This window comes from Pelodiscus sinensis, chromosome 2 (genome assembly GCF_052426305.1).
Source record: "Pelodiscus sinensis isolate ZL-2025 chromosome 2, ASM5242630v1, whole genome shotgun sequence".
Lineage (NCBI taxonomy): Eukaryota > Metazoa > Chordata > Testudines > Trionychidae > Pelodiscus > Pelodiscus sinensis.
The window spans coordinates 122,526,223-122,542,935 of record NC_143053.1 but is presented as its reverse complement, the minus strand read 5'-3'; the positions used below and the strand labels follow the sequence as shown (position 1 = coordinate 122,542,935).

Sequence of the window (16,713 nt, the reverse complement as noted above, 5' to 3'; positions counted from 1 at the left end):
TAAGAGAGTTAAAAAAGAAAGATGGCGATGGCAAAGGTGCAAATGCCAGATCTCTGTGTTACATGTGTATTCCAACAACGTTTCAAGCGCTCACCTATTACATTTAATTAGGACTATAATCTGCATGTAATTACAGCAGAACCATTAGACAAGAAATTAGGAGCATTACCAGCATATTTAAGGCATTATTTATCGTTATATAATAAGTGCTTTTAAGTGAATCATTTGTAAAGCAGATCTACATGCTCTGTCTCCCTCATTCCTCATCTTTGTATAGCTTGCACCTCCCTCGTCCAGCACCCTCAGGACCTGACTGGTCCCGGATGAGGGACTTTGCCGGACCTGAGGAAATCATTTTTGGACCCCTGCCAGCGACCCCTGGGCCCAGCCGCTGGTGTCCCAGCCGGCTCCCCTGCTGGCCCTGCTGCCATGGCTCCACTGGGCAGCCCAGCACTGGGGTTCCAAGCAGTCGCACACTGTGTACTGGGGCTCTGGACAGCCACGCATGCTGGGGCTTCTGGGCAGCCACTTCCTGAGTGGCCGTATGCATTGCCCCACTGCCACATACTGGGCAGCCCTGCCATCAGCTCCCTGTGGGCAGCCCACTGCTTTGCCAGCTCCGCAGGGATCATTGCCGTTGGCCATCCACCAGGACTCACTGGTCCTGCAACATCCATGCCAGACTATGGATGTTGCTGGACTTCCAACCTGAACCTCTATTGTTAGGCTAACAGAATAGCACCATTGTAAACTGGCATTGCCAGTAATGTAAATGCAGTCAAATATGATTAAGGGTGAAGAATCACCAGGGTTCAAGGGTTTTAATTGAGCGCCTGAGAGTGAAAGTGACCTGCTTTGAACAAAAACAAAATATTATCTAGAAAAAAAAATGAATTTGAACAGGAGACAACTGGCATCATCTAGCACATTCTGTAATACATCTGACTGGTAGATTTGTATGGCTCCCAGAACAAACCTTTTCTATACACAGTGAATGTTTTGCACACAATACCTGTCCATGGTCATTGTACCAGAGCTCTTCATGAAGACGATCAGGGTGAGCTTTTTTACGCTTAATTTCTGCAATAACATCAAATACTTCCGAATCTGAACTGCTAGAACAGCTGCTATTTTCATCTGAGTCACAATCGGATTCACTGGAGCTCTCTGGTTCAAAAGTAAAAATGAGGTTAGTTGAAAAGAACCTCCTTTCATTCTTTATCAATACAACAAGGAATTTTCTAATACTCAAGCAAGCATCATAAATATCTGCAAGTTATCACAGACTTACATAAGATTCAGAATGGCTCTTCTGAATTCTAGGAAAGCAATTAGGTTTCAGTTTTAAAATGTGACTGCAAACACTAAGGGTAATGAAAGTTGCATTAACAGAATTTGTTTACACACAAGTGTGAACTGATGATCCAATGACCATTATTCAGCTTCAAAACAGCAATTTCTATGTTCCCAAACACAACTGTTTGACACTAAGGCTACCTCCAGACTGCATCCCTCTGTCAGCAGAGGGATGCAAATCAAACACTTCGAAAGTGCAAATGAGCCTGGGATTTAAATATACCGGGATTAATTTGCATACTCACGTTCAGGCGCTGTGCCAATCACGTGCCCTTTCGAAAGTGAAAGTACAGTCTACCCACGGCTCTGCCGACAGCAGGGAGCTTTTGCAACAGATCCTGTACTCCTCATTTTTTTCCTTTCCTTTCACTTTCGAAGGCTAGACTTTACTTTCACTTTCGAAAGGGCGCGTGATCGGCACAGCGCCCGAATGTGAGTATGCAAATTAAGCCCGGTATATTTAAATCCCGGGCTCATTTGCACTTTCGAAGTGCCTAATCTACATCCTTCTGTCTGCAGAGCGGTGTAGTTTAGACACACCCTAAAAGACTGCAGGGAAGAGGGCTATGAATGAATGTATAATCCACACAGGAATAGTCTAAAAAAATACGATAATAAAAAGAAGAGAATGAAAACATACACTGCATCTCTGAGGCTCAACTAAATACAGCTTGTTTCTTTATAAATTGTTTCAAGTTCATATGGTAATAGCATTGCATATATTTGTGTTTGTAACCAAGATTATTTATTTTTTGTATAGATAACTATTAACCAATTTCTTCCCCCCCCCCCCCGACTCTGAAAAGGATGTATGTAAAAACCAATTTCTTTCCCCCCCCCAGACTCTGAAAAGGATGTATGTAAAAAACAATGTTGCAGGACCAGTAAGATTAAATTGTAAATTGGAGGCCAGAGAATACTTCAGAATTCAAGATTTCCTATAAAGAACCTTAGCATTTCATGGAGTGGAATTAGCTTTTCACAAACTAGTGATAGTTTGGGAGTTTATCAGGAATTATCTTAGTCACTTAAAAAAAAACCCCACCAACCCCCCGCCCCCCCCCCCCCCCCCACCTCAAGGGAAAGCTAAATTTAATTCCTTTCTAATCTCAATATTTCTAGGATTACTATAGGAGTCTTACTTTTTCCTTCTTTTTTGCTCTAGTTCACCGAAAGAGATGATCTCCCCACCAAATGACATTATACACAGTAACCAAAACAGTGGGGAGCCAACCTCTATAGTAGAAATTTAACATCTCCTGACAAACCCCATATACATAAACTTTAAAGGATTCGATTTGTATCTGTAAATGTTGGTAAATATTGATTTCACCATATGTAGACAAACCAGCAAAAACTGTATTACATTATATTTAATTACACTATATTTATGGAAAAATAATGTGAAATAAAATAAAGATACATACATGATCCATCTAAACTCAGTTTTGAGCATCTCAGCTGTTTACTCATCATAGATATAAAACTTCAATAAAAAAATTAGCTCAAACTATCTTGATACACTGGTGAACATCACTAATTAACACTATGGCCCAAGAGATGGGATAATTTTTTGGCAATAATTTTTTGTCGGGGGCCACATCAAACCTCAAATGGAAGGGGCGAAGCCAGGATGCCGGGGGCAGGACCTCAAATGGAAGGGTCGAAGTCAGGATGCTTCCGGGCTTCCCCACCCCAGACTAGGGTTACCAGGTAGACCCCCCCCAAAATACCGGACACTCTTGATCGTGGGTGGGGCGGGGGAGGGACCGGCTGGAAGGGGGGCAGGGCTGGCCGGGAGGAAGGGGGACGGGAAGCAGAGCTGGTGGGGGAGGGGAGGAGAAGAGGGGGTGCAGCCACTGGCCACAGCAAGAGTCCAACACTCCGGCAGGCACTCCTTCTAGTTGCTAGTAGAAGCCGGGGGAGTTGCTGGGAGCCATTCCCCTCCCCCCCCCCCCAGCTTCTGCACGCAGCCAGAGGCTCCTAGCTGGGAGGCGGGGCCGCAATTGGCACTGGGAGCCTCTGGTTGTGCACAGAAGCAGGGTGGGGGGAGTGGCTGGGAGTCTCAGCCACTGCCTCTGCTCCACCCCACCCCGACCGGCTTTTACACGTGACCACAGGGCTCCCAGCGCCAATCGCAGCTCGCCTCCCAGTCACTCCCCCTCCCCCGCCAGGCTTCCGTCCGGCACTCAGCCAGAAATTCAGAAAATACTGGACATTGCATGTGTCCGGTATTTTCTGAATTTTTCTACTGGACAGAGAGCGCAAATATCGGACTGTCCTGTAGAAAACCGGATACCTGGCAACCCTACCCCAGACCATAATGGGTCTGGGGGTGGAGGAGCCCCTCTGCTTCCCCCAGATTTCCCCTAGGCACCTATGCCTCTGGTGGTGGAAGGAGATTTCCCATACTCCCCCACCCCCAGGCCAATAAGGGCCTGGGGGCAGGGGAGCACATAAAACCTCCTCCCACCCTGCCAGAAATGCACAGCACTTCTAAGTGCCGCGTGCTCCTCGCAGGGTGGGGGCAGTGTGGAGGAAACTCTGTGCACACCCTCTGCCCCTAGGCCAATCAGGGTTTGGGGGCAGGGGAGTGCGTGAAGTCTCCTCCTGGCAGGATGGAGGAAATTTGATGCGCTTTCCCTTGCCCTCAGGACCTAATTGGCCTGGGGTCAGGGGAGCAGAAAGACTTCTGGGGGCAAGATCAACCCGCTTGGTGGGTCAGGTCCAGCCCACCACGGCCCTCTTGCCCACCCCTGCCCAAGAGACACATTGCAAATCACTTAAATTTGATGAACAATATTTAAGGGCACAAAAGTGCTTCCATGAAAGTAAATACAAAAACTGCAAGGAGAAAAGAGCAAGGTCCCAAATAAATACATGAAAAAGGATAACACCATAAGTACGTTCTTGGGCTCATTTATCTTTGCCATTATCATTTAAGTTCTAGTTGTGATGTCTAGCAAATAGACAGCAGTACAAAATCCTCAGCCTATGAACCATCGCTATGCAAATAAAAATATATTTCAAAACCCAGCACTTCTGAACAGAATGAACCCATCAACATGTGCAGCGAGACTCTGATCCACAACAGGTGTGCAGGGTGTTCAGCAACTCTCACCATCATATAGCATCAGGACAGTAACAAGCCATGTGAATTTATGAGTCCTGTAATTCCTTGTCACTCCTTCCTCCCTGTACCATCACATTGTATCTTTTCTAAAATTAGACTGTGAGCTCATTAGGGCAGAGAGCAGGTCTCACTTGATTTGTGACTTGCCTAGCATGTTTCAGGGTGCTAAACAGACATATATTTTTGCAAAAAAATGCTTCTAAGCATTATGAGACTTATTATAACATTCTGCTATTAAATCTTTGCCCTCAGTTGGGAGCTGACCAACAATATTTCACACAGATTAACAATGTGCTAATTAGCACGTGTTTTACTTCATGTTACATGGCCAAAGTAAAACAGGATGTTGTTTTATAAGCACATGCCACTTCTTCAATCATCTTTCAGTTGTACTTTTGCAATAATCTTATTTTCAGCTGCCACAACAGTCCACATTTTGATATTTTAAAGGTAATACCTAATACATAAAGGGTGAGATTTTCGAAAGCACTCAGTGCTGACTTAATTCCACCATTCCCACTGAAGGCAATTGTAAGATTCCTACTCATTTCATTAGGAGGACAGTTAGGCTGATGCGGAGTGCTTTTGAAAACACCACCCAGTGTGTACTCATACAAAAGAACACACAAACTGAGATAGCGAATGAAGTCACTGTCCATTACTTAGTTCCAGGTCTTTGCCAACATGGCACTTACCTAAATCTTCATCAAGTTTGGTCTTTGGTGGCTCCCATGGTGGCCGGGCTGCTTTTGCTTTTGCTTGTCGCTTTCCTAACTCCTCCTCAAACCTTTCATACAAATCTCGGAGCCGACTTGTTCCGACCACAGTGGAGTCCCCCTGATAACGATAACAATCCCAAAAGAAACCAAAGGAAAATCAAAGGAGGCTGTGACGGGGGATACCTGTCCCACAGTGGACAGGAAGAGGTTAACCCCATACCGTGGGCTGTAGAAGCCATGTCCCCTCGTCCTGCTGGGCTTGCCCCATCGGGGCCCACACTACAATGGAGGCAGCCCAGTTCAGTGTGGACTGACCACTGAGGAGAAAGGGCTACTCCCAAGGGCATTCTGCACCAAAACATTAAAAATTCTGTACCAAAAAAAAAAAAGCACATATTTTAGAATTTTGTAATTGTTATTTGTCAGATAAATGTGGAGGCTGCTACATAGCACTGGGGAACCCAGGCCACAGGCTGCAAAGAGCTCTGAGATCATACACAGCTCCCACCAGTAAAGGAACTCAGCAGTGAGACTGCCCCCAACCCTGACATCACACAAGGACCAGGACAACCTCAAAGCACCCCAAGACCCTGCCCCTCCATGCCAGGTACACCAGGTGTGGGCATATAGGCTCAACAAGGCAGCATCCAAGTATGGAGGGGCTTAGTGTGAGTTAAGAGAGTTCTGGGTGGGGCAATCTGGGTGGAGCTGGCTCAATGGAGGGTATAGGTGCAGGGGACATCTGGGTGCACCTTTCTGCCCTCCCACCTGCCCCCTGCTTAAGTGGTTAACAGGAAATTTGGGACACATTAAGCACTGGATAAAACAAAAATGTAGAGCTGTTAAAATACTATGTACTCTCTTTACTAGAAACAACTGAGGGATCTTAATAGACGTACCACTTGATCCATAGGATCATTTGAATAGTAGCTCTCTGAGTGGGTACAACGAACCCACACTGCCTTGAGCAATTCTTCCTCTTCCTCTTCATTTTTTTCTGAAATGATCTCCTCTGGCTCTTTGTCTTTAATAGCAGTGTAATTCTTCTCTTTACCAGTGCTCTGAGTCTCTGACCACCTCTCTCTCTCCTCCTCCCATCGAGGTCTCTTTCTCTCTCGACTGGGGGATCGGCTCCAGGGGGAAAAAAGAAAGAAAAGCAATCACAAGTTGTTTGGGTTTTTTTGATATTGATGTAATTATAATAGGAAATTACTAGTTTGTTTCAAATCAATAGGCCACCTTACCATTTAACTTGCAATAGAGTTCATTTGGTATTTCCTAATTTTGAAGGGGTTAACTTTCAAGGGTAAATATTGGCTTTGCTACAAATCTGGTATATGGAGTCACTTAGTAGCAACTATGGAGTTCAGATTGAAAGCCCTTTATAATTTCAAGGCCTACTTTTCAGCACACTGTAACTCTCAAAAAACCCTCATCATTTTAGCGTAAAATGCTTATTTTCATATCAAATGAGACTTGTAAGGGGTTCCATTTTGGTTGACCTAAAAGTTACCTGACACTTAACAATGTCATGATTTTAAATTCTGAAATTTTGGTACAATATAGGTTAGCATTGGGTGTTATGGCACTCCCACTGTGCAGCAGAAAAGCTCGCTACCTAATTGAACAAATACCTTGTTTCTAGCATTGCATGATATCAAACTTTGAAGTCATAACATTTTCATATAAAGGAAAATGGTTACCAAGGCTCGACAGATTCTTATCCATCCTGAGGCACAGAAATGTACAGGTACATATGCACAGCCTGATAAGATTTTCAAAATCTAACTACTCATCTTACCTCCCTGTTCTTTTGTAATCTTTCTTGTAGGACCTTTCTGAAGATGGTGACCTTCGGCTATCCCGATGCCTATGTCTTTCCCTCTCCCGTTCCCTGTAAGAGTTTAAAACAAACAGATTAAACAGGAATTCCTGAATGTTGTAAATTCTGTTCCTGAAACAGCATGGAACCAGATTTAACTTAATTGTCAACACTATTGTAATTGGTATGTTACCAACAATTAGATTTCACGAAACCTAGAAGCTTTGTGGAGTCAATCTTTTCCCCAAGAAATTTAGGACAGACAGTCCCCGCCATGCTCCCTGCTTTCATCATGAGGACATCAATTTTAATATCCTATTAATTTATACTCAGATTAGACAGCTGATTAAGCACACCATTAGAATCACTCCCATTCTACCTGTTCCTCTATTATAAATTGAAGGCCTGCTCACTTCAGCTGCTACCATTCTCTTTCACTATGACACTGAGCAAGAAACTATTCCACACACAATAACGTCAGCATCCTAGCAATAATTCAAATACATTTTTTATAAAACCTCTCTGACCTTCATAGCCACCTCAGAACAGTATAAAAGTACACTGAGATAGCCAACAAAAAAAATGAGATGTCTCCACAGCCTAATGACTGACCACATTTTGTGAACACTTAAACGTGAGTAAATTACAGGAACGAACGAACAATCCTAAACTCCACCACTCCTGATGGTCTGTAGTTAGGGGCCTTCATTCACTAGCACACACCGGTACTTTTTACAAGAATTCTATCTGCATGACAGCTTACAAAATAATATTTCAGAGTTCTTTCTCCAAGATAAATAAATATGCAGTTAAAGTAACACAAAACAAAAATAATCAATCCAGAAGAACAGGAGGAATCTCTTGCCTTTGTTTACCATTGAGCTGAGAAATGTGTTTTTATACAGATACTTCTCCGACCATCCTCAACCATTAGCCAGTTACTGTCACAATTCTAGCATTGTAGTTGCCACTATACAACTTACATCTAAGTCACAGTTGTTACGTCTGTCTTGGGGGCAATTCTTAGAAGAAACCAGAGTTCTTAAGGCTTCCCCGGGCAAATCTGGAGGTTGTATTTCTATGTTCAAGGCTTCAAAAGGTTGGAGTTAGCTAAGCAGCTGCAAAAATTAAATCATGGGATTCCATGTTTATTGTTTCTCAATGATTTCCAGATCAAACGTACTCCATTTATGAATAAAAATAGATTTCCTCTCAACTGCTTGTCATGCAAACTCAACCAAAGCTCCTTCCTTCTCACACATAATCACCATACGAAAAGTTCTTGCAGGCCTAATTTGGACATCAGTGACATAGATGTTAACTCACTGCTGTCAGATTGAACAGGTGTCATTGACTGAAAGTTAGTAAACAATAATGTTGATGCACAAGAAGGAATAGATACGTGCCTGCCACCATAGCTGGGTTCATTCTGAAGGGATAATAACGGATTCAAATTCCTATTAACACGCCCAAATATTATATATATATGCCCACTAAAAATCTTGTAACTTTATGAAGTACACACTGCCAAACAAATTTAACACCCACTATTTACCTCTTTTTCTGGTAAATACCTTTCCTTATTGTGTTTTGTCTAATTTTAGAGTGTATGATCTCTAGAACAAGGCCTGTGCCATCTGATTTATTAGTGAGCACTATTTAAAACAAATGAAAGCAGGAAAATCTTTTGTGTCATTAAAAAGTGAATAGATATGACACCAAAAATAAAGGAAACCCAGATCTTAGTGGCCTTAAAATCTATGGGCAAAAAGCTGCCATTTTAACATAGCTGCTTTTCAAGTAAAACTGAACTTTTAAATTTGAAAGTTAGTTCGTGGAATTATACAGTGAATACTTTACAACACCTACATCATGCACAATATTCCACGACCCTTTCTTTTTCTGATGCTTGACAGTTAATCACATTTTGCTCTCTTAGATCCAACACATTAGATTTGTAAATGACTGTTCCATTTTTAACAACTCCTTTCTTTCTCCAAGTTCCTCAAGTAAAACACTTCTCTCAAGAAGCTGGTGCAATTGCAGAGCAGGCATAAACTTCTTAAGATAAAATCTCAAATTTTAAAAGAAAGATGCTTAAAGCTAGGAACTTAATCCATATTTCAAGCACAAAGGCACTCAGTGAAAGATTAACTAAAATGACAACACAAGTTGGAACTCCTCTGTTCATTCACACTCCCTATGTTGAGTCCTGCCCCTCCTCTTCCTACGGTTACATATTAATTAGTGGGGTCTCTATCAGTTCTCCAGATTTTTTGGTCAGGTCAATGTCTGCTTTTCTTTGCACCAGGTGGACACAGTATCAGCCCACACCCTGGATGGTGGTGATAGTGAAAGCATTTTTCCATAGCTTGTTGATATGGTGTTGGGTGCTCACCAGATGTTCTGGAATTTCTCAGTCATCACGGGAAACATAGCAGCTGGCTACGTCATACCTGCACAGAACCACACAGACTCACTCATAGGAGTCTTGCCTGTGCTGGGTCCAGGATCTACCCCCTGCCGCAGCTCTGCATTTAAAGTGTATTAGGAGGCAGGCAGGCAGGCAGCCTGGCTCAGTTCCAGATCGTGCTGGGTCTAGGAGCTCAGCCCCCCACAGAGGCTGCGGCCACCCTGAGCGGCTGTCTCTGTATCAGAGGCAACAGTGCGGGGAGACAGGCAGCCAGTTCACAAAGGAAGATGTTTTTAAACTGGCTCCCCGCGCGGACCAGCCCCCACTTGGCACCCCGCACTACTGCCTTTGATACAGAGGAAGTAGTGCAGAGTCGCAGGGTGCTCCTCAGAAGTAGGGCTGGAGTGCACTGTCTGCCGGGCCCACCCCCAGGGACTACAGAATAGTTGAGTAACTGACAGAATTCACGAGGTTAATTAACTATTATATTAACTGATATTCAACATCCTCAGTTCTGGACAGTGGGCAGGACAACAAACTGCATGAGGACCTGGAGCAACTAAAAAAACTCTAAGTAGATCAGAGCCCAACTGTGCAAGCCCACCACACCATGACAGCTAGGAACTGGGGTAAGGCACTGGGGCAGTCTCTGCCTACATCTGCAATCAAGTGCTATTCTCAAAACAAAACAGTCTCCTTCTAGAGGCAACAGTTAGAGCCCCCCACCTTAAATTCACAAATCATGATTTACCTGCTTCGTTCATAACTTCTGTAGCGAGGTGGAGTCCTTCCTCTATCATAATCTGACCTGTGCCGACTGCTTTCTTGTCTTCTCCTGTCAGGACTCCTACCTCGATCCCGCCGATCCCCATGATTACTGGACCGGTGTCTGTCTCCGTGCACGTGACTATGTTCACGGTGCCGGTGCTCGTCATAGTGTTTACTCCTCTCGGGAGACCTGCGTTCACTTTGGGTCTTTTCTACCTGATATTGGCCTGTGTGCCGGAAATGACTGCTACTGCTACCACTGCTGTTGCTGCTCTGAAAGGAGTTTGAGTTATGCTGATAAGTACTGAAGTTAGGAGGTGGGAAAGGCTGCTGTGAATAGCCTGTAGAATAGACCGGTTGATAATTCACTTGCTGCGGCATCACAGGTGGTGGTGGAGGATGAGGCAGTGCAGGAGGAGGCATCATGTAGGGAAAAGTGTTTTGTCCAGAAGGGGCCCCTGGTAATGGGGAATTACTTGGATTTGGCACTGGTGGAGGAGCAGGAGGGAAACAAGGAGGGACTGGAAAACTCTGCCTTACTTGATGGTTTGGAAAAGGTGGTCTCATGGGACACTGGCTGATTGGACTCTGTGCTGAAGGAGGTACCAGGGATTGATACGGTACAAAATCCGGTCTGGGAGGCACATAGCCTGTGGCTGGAGGGCTTGAGTAGGTAGTGGGAGGAGCTACTTGCTGGTCATACTGGTACTGTACTGAAGGCTGCTGAGGGTGAAGCTGTCTCAGGTTCTGAGGTCTGAAGGTTTGTGTTGACGTTCTTACACCAGGTCCTCCTCGACCCCGTGGGCATCCTCGTCCAGAATGGAAAGACATCTTTCACCTTCAAAGGAAAAGAGGAGATTAAAGGTACAATGCCATGAGTCTTAGGGAAGGGGATGGCTAATTATTTGCCACCCTTTTTAAGTCTCATTTTCTAGCAACGATAACTTCTTGAATATCAAGCTCCAGCCCAACTGAAATGTCAAGGCACCCACCCCTTACTGTGTGCACCCAATTACATTCAACTGAAGGGAAAAACAATTCTCTTCCAAGATCTGGATGGCAGACACTATCTATATGAGTCTGCTCTCCATATAGCCAGGCATCTGTAAGGGTCAAGGAGAAAACTGTATATCAGCAAAATATCAATCAATACTCAACAGTGGAGCGAAGGAAAAAATTACATCAGGTGGTATGGGCCCGATCCTGAACTACTGAAATAGATAGCTCTGACATTCCCCTCAAAGCAGACAGGAGCAGTCTGTCACTGGCTCACTTAGGGACGTAAATTGTTGATTATTAGGCTAATCGAATTCGGGCTGTTGCTACACTTCAAAGACAAAAGCACTGTGGGGAGGATAAGGCCCGCTGGCCCTGTGCTCCTCAAAGTGTTTCAAAACGGCAGCACCATTTGGAGCCCGGGGTCAGATGGGCACTCTTAGTTCCCAGCTGACCCCAGGCTCCATGCAGCTCTGCCACTTTGAGATGCCCCGGGGAGCCTGGGGTTAGCAGGGGAGTCCCCAATTGACCCCAGGCTCCACAAACTGCATAGAGCCCAGGGTCAGCTGGGAACCTTGGGCTGCACGTGGCAGTTCAAAGTGGCAGACCCCTGGCTCCATGCAGCACTGCTGTGCAGCCTTTTAAAGCAGCAGCGCCTCATGGAGCCCAGAGTCTGACACCAGGCTCCACGTGGCCCTGCTACCTTGAAGCACCCCATTCCTCCCCTCCCCCCACTTACTTCCTCTTTCTGATAGAGGCAGCAAGGAGTGGGTGGGAGAAAGCAACTCGTTGACTAGCCTGTCGACTATCTGATAAGCATTCGCTTAGCGGAGAGTTAACTAACCGACTAGTCATTCACATTCCTAATTCTAATACCTGAATATTGGTTATAATTTTCATAAAACTCTCCAAAAATCACTAATCCAGTAATATGTTTTGCTGGCACATTAATTCTAACTTCTGCAACAACCATAATATAAATGTACACAAAAAGTGCCACTCATACAATTTTAAACCTTAAGCATAAGAATTTCACTAACTTTTCCTATTATATCAAATCCCAGCTAACCTATTATCAGAAAGACAATGGCAGTTTATGCTCCCTCTTTTGGCCCCAATCCTATAAAGACTTACAATACACTCCACTTTATATGCTATGGGACTTTGAAGACAATGGGACTACTCACAGTGTATGAAGTTAAGCACATGAATAAGGCTTTTGCAGAATCAGTGCCATAAAGTAACTGCAACTAGGGATGTCAGTTATTAACCAATTAACCAGCAGCAACAACCAGCAGCTCCCTGCCCGCCTCCATTTAAGCAATGAAATGTGACATTTAATTGGTTGCAACCACAACTTGTAGCATTGTATTAACATATGGGACCCAGACAGTGGAAGTGACTAGTCAATGTGAGAAAAAAAGAAACAAATACATAAATGGTATGGATAAATACATTCAATATTTAAAATTCTTTCAACCTTGATATTTTAAGGAGTGGGATAAAGATTTATTTTTAAATGTAGTTTTCAATTTGACGGCATTTCGCTAAAACACAGAGAAAAGAGTAAAGAAAACCCACCAGTGTCTTAAAATATAATTGGAGTAATTTCATATAAACAAGCACATAATAACTAAACAACTTGTGTCAGAAATATAAAGTCTTCCTTGAATCATGAAGGAATTTGTCTACCCTACAGATATTGCCTACCCTACAAATATAACCACATTTGGAAACCTGCTTCCAACCTTCTTTTCTTCTAGTCTTATTATGCACGTAGTGCCAGTCTGTAAGGTACTCCGGGCATACCAATATTTCACAAACTGGTGAAAGCTTGATCAAATCTATCTGAGAAATGTGGCTGAAGCCTTGATTTCTCCAGAGCTTCAGTCCAGTTTTATCATTATTAATGGGATTATGTCAGCGTCCAAAATATGCCTGGCAATTTTCAAACAGACATAATCATGCCTTCCAAGGAACTCACAATCTAAGAACACAAGCAACCCAAGAAGGATAAAGAAATAAAACACGCAATGGTTTTAGAGTGTCAACTTCCCCATTTGCCAGTTACCTTGCCATATGATCTACAAACTGGATGCATGGCTATGGACAAATTCAGGGATAACCAAGGCATAATCACATTCCCCGTTAATTTAAACGGAATAAATGGACCCATGCACAATTAAACATGGTTTGGGGTTGAGCTCACAGAGCCCTCAGCAAGCCAAATCCTATGGAAACATCTAAGCTTTTATTTAGGGATATAAAATGGGTAAAAAGTAAGCATACCGGTTTGCATGAGAGTTACTGGTGTGCTTACTGATTAACCAGCCCTGGCCAGTGAATTCTGCCCGCAGCCAGCCACACTGGATAGCAGTGGCCCTGGCCATGCGATGTGACCTCACAGCTGCAGCGAAACTAGAGGCAGGCCGGGCGACAGGTCCTGAGTTAAAATGGGTAACTATTTAAAAAAAAAAAAAAAACACTTAAAGCATTAGACATATGAGGCATGAACCAGTACTGCTTTCATTTTAATAGTAGTCCATATTCCCTTTAATCGTAGGGTCTTTTTACAAAGAAATTTTCTTCCTCCCTCTTTTCCATCCCTGTTTGACAGAGTGCCTGATTATATAAACGGTAACAATAACGGTCTCCTTTTAGGGGAAAAGAGGAAAACGTTTTAGATGAGCTATAGCTACTGAAGTTGAGGTCTGACCTGTTATCTTTAAAAAACACACATTCACAAGAATACCAAAGATTAAAAAAAAAATGTAGTTTCTGTTTCTGGCTCTTCAAAATATGTTGGTGGTATCAACAAACCAGTGGCCCCAAACTTTTCAGCATCATGCCCTTCCTTACCTCTGTCCATGCTGTGCATTCTTTGCCAGGGGCTGAGCGTGGGAATACAACTCAGAGTGGAAAGGGAAGGCAAATATGGCAAGGACCAAGGAGGCCTAGGCTTAGTCTGGGTCCGGAAGTGAGGCCAGAGCCGCAAATGAGGTTGTAGTGAGGGATCAAGGCTGGGAGCAGGGGCTGGATTCAGAAGCTTGGTGGGCCAAATCTTGCCTGCTCCTGATGTAGACACTGTTACTTACATTGTCTGTTGACAACTTCCTGGCTGCCTCCAGCTCAGAGCATCAGTGGCAAAGGTCAGAGCTAGCGTCTTGAAACTGACAAGAATGTCAATTTTACTGCTAATATGCTTCTTGCCCTGATATTGCGCCCAGCATGGGGCTTACAGCTGCCCACCCCCCAGCTGTCAACCTGGCACTGGGCTCACAGCTTAAGTCCTCATCCTGGGGTGATGACCCAACTGTGAGGCAGGATGCCCCACACACCTAAATTAAGGTGACCTAATTTTGTAGTCTCGGAGGGGAAGCAGTGCTAGTCTGTAATTTAGTGGTCCTATAGCATTTTAGAGAATAACAAAAATACTTAAATAGTACCATGAGCTTTTGTGGGCACAGCCCACTTCTTCAGAAGAATGGAGCAAAAAAAGCTGCTCTACTCTTTCAAAGAAGTGAGTTGTGCCCATGAAAAATCATGATAATATTTATATATTTATGTTAATCTCTAAGGTACAACAGGACCACTCATTTTTTTCTAATTTTGTAGTTTTCTTCCCACAGATACTGTGGGTGATGACACTATGTAAGGATCTTAACACAGATATTCCTCAGTCACCACACTAGCAATGTGTTGTTTGAGCAGTCTTCTGAAAGTAGTCTATTTTTGCTCCATCCTAACAGCAGAGCCTTATGTCTGACCTTTAAGCCAGAAAGGGTGGTGTCAAGAGGCCATCATCCAGATCCGTGGTGTTCAACCAGTTCTGAAGCAGTAGCCACTATGGCTATGTCTAGACTACATCTAGCCTCTTTCAAAAGACAGCATCTAGACTGCAACCACTTCTTTCGAAAAAACAGATCGCTTTTTCAAAAGAGAGCACCCAGGCAGCCTGGATGCTTTCTTTCGAAGAAGCCCTGTTTGCATTCAAGAACACCTTTTTTCGAAAGAGCACTTTTGAAAAAAGGCGTTCTTCCTTGTAAAATGAAGTTTACCACAGTTGAAAAAAACGCCATGTTCTTTTGATTTAATTTCGAAAGAAAATGGCAGCAGTCTAAACGCAGGGGAAGTTTTTTTGGAAAAAGGCCACTACTAGAGTCTAGACACATCCTCTAGTAGCTATTGCTAAAGCGAACTAACCACAGTCAACCAGCCACATGTGGCTAGGGTGTTGGGCACCACGGATCTAGAGTTACCAACTTTCCTGGCTTCATAGACCAGATGCCATTTGCAGCAGTGATGTCCCATCCATCCAGTCAGGAAAGTTGGCAGCCCTACATCAGACAGTCTGAGAGCTTTGATAGATGGTATCAGCTGTGCATCACATTTAGGCCTTGCCTATGCTTAAAGCTGTTTTACCAGTTAGGGGCTATTTCAGTTAAGGGATGATATTTTTAATGGCATAAAAAGTGATTTATGCCACTACACATTAGATTTTCTTTTCCCTGTAGAGGAAGCACCTTTATAAACCAATGTAACCACATCCAAAGTAGCAGGGCTACACCACTTTCTATCAGGATAATTATTTCCTTTGCCCTACAATAGCTCTATCACTATAAGCACCTTTATATGGATATGACTGCATCCACACTAGGGAGGTCACACCGTTTTGACTGTACCTGTACTGTTAAAACACAACTTTGTAGTGTGGGCAAGCCCTTAGGTCTGCCCAGGACAAACTACAAAGCAAGACAAAGTTCTGTGAACTTGGGATTTTGCAGTCAACCTGTAACTCAACGCAGCTGCTGCAAACACCAAACAAAAGGTAGGAGGAAACACACAAGTCTGCACCCAAAGCTCTTGCAGGAGGAAGGAAGCCATCCTGGCATTAAGTCCCAGGCGATACGCAGCAGCTCTAGTGGGTTTCTGGTTCCCCTCCATTCAAACCTACGCGACCCAGTGAAAAGGGTCCACGTGAAATCAGCGCAGACAGCTCCAACCCTACCCGGCATCCTGAGCAAGGTGCCCAGCCGGGAAGGAAGCGGAGGGAAGACGCTGGTTCCTGGGAAGGGGAGGTGGGACCCGGGGAATAGGGAGCCCCCGCCCAGCACGAAGCGGGGGGAGAGAACCGCTCTCCTAGGGAGGGGGTGGGGGCATCCATCCTACCTGCACGAGCCCCCCTCGCAGACCAAGACCCGCGGCGCAGGCCGGGCACCAGTCAGCCAGACACCGGCTCCGGAACAGGAAAAGGGAGGGAGGAGCATCCACCCCGCGCGGAAGCCCAGCCGCAGCCATCCGGGCCGGGTCACAGAGGGGGCGGGCAATGGGCCAAGGAAGGGCCGGCGAGCCCCTGGCCCCGTGCGCTCCCCTCCCCTGCGGGAGAGCCCCGGCTGCGGAGCGCGGCGGCCCGGCCCGGCCCATGGCAGGGGGGCCGCCCCCTGCTCCTCCCCTTGCCGCACGGGTGTCCCACGCTGGTGCTCCGCGGAACGTCGCGGCCCTCGGC

The 16,713-nt window shown here is 44.8% G+C and overlaps 1 protein-coding gene across 2 annotated transcripts in view; it reads right to left on the bottom strand.

The window, feature by feature from the left end:
- The window catches only part of DROSHA (drosha ribonuclease III), a 99,790-nt gene extending 83,276 nt beyond the window's left edge, over nt 1-16,514 (bottom strand). For both annotated transcript variants that reach the window (XR_012901729.2, XM_006114260.5), the window contains exons 1-6: nt 16,377-16,514; nt 10,195-11,049; nt 7,010-7,102; nt 6,108-6,339; nt 5,185-5,326; nt 1,013-1,167 (exon numbers count right to left, since the gene is read on the bottom strand). Coding sequence is in view for 1 of the 2 variants with exons in the window: in XM_006114260.5 (XP_006114322.2) it covers nt 1,013-1,167; nt 5,185-5,326; nt 6,108-6,339; nt 7,010-7,102; nt 10,195-11,042 (1,470 nt within the window). In the remaining variant the exon portion in view is untranslated. The remainder of the gene's footprint in view (nt 1-1,012; nt 1,168-5,184; nt 5,327-6,107; nt 6,340-7,009; nt 7,103-10,194; nt 11,050-16,376) is intronic.
- Between the last annotated feature and the right edge of the window lie 199 nt (nt 16,515-16,713).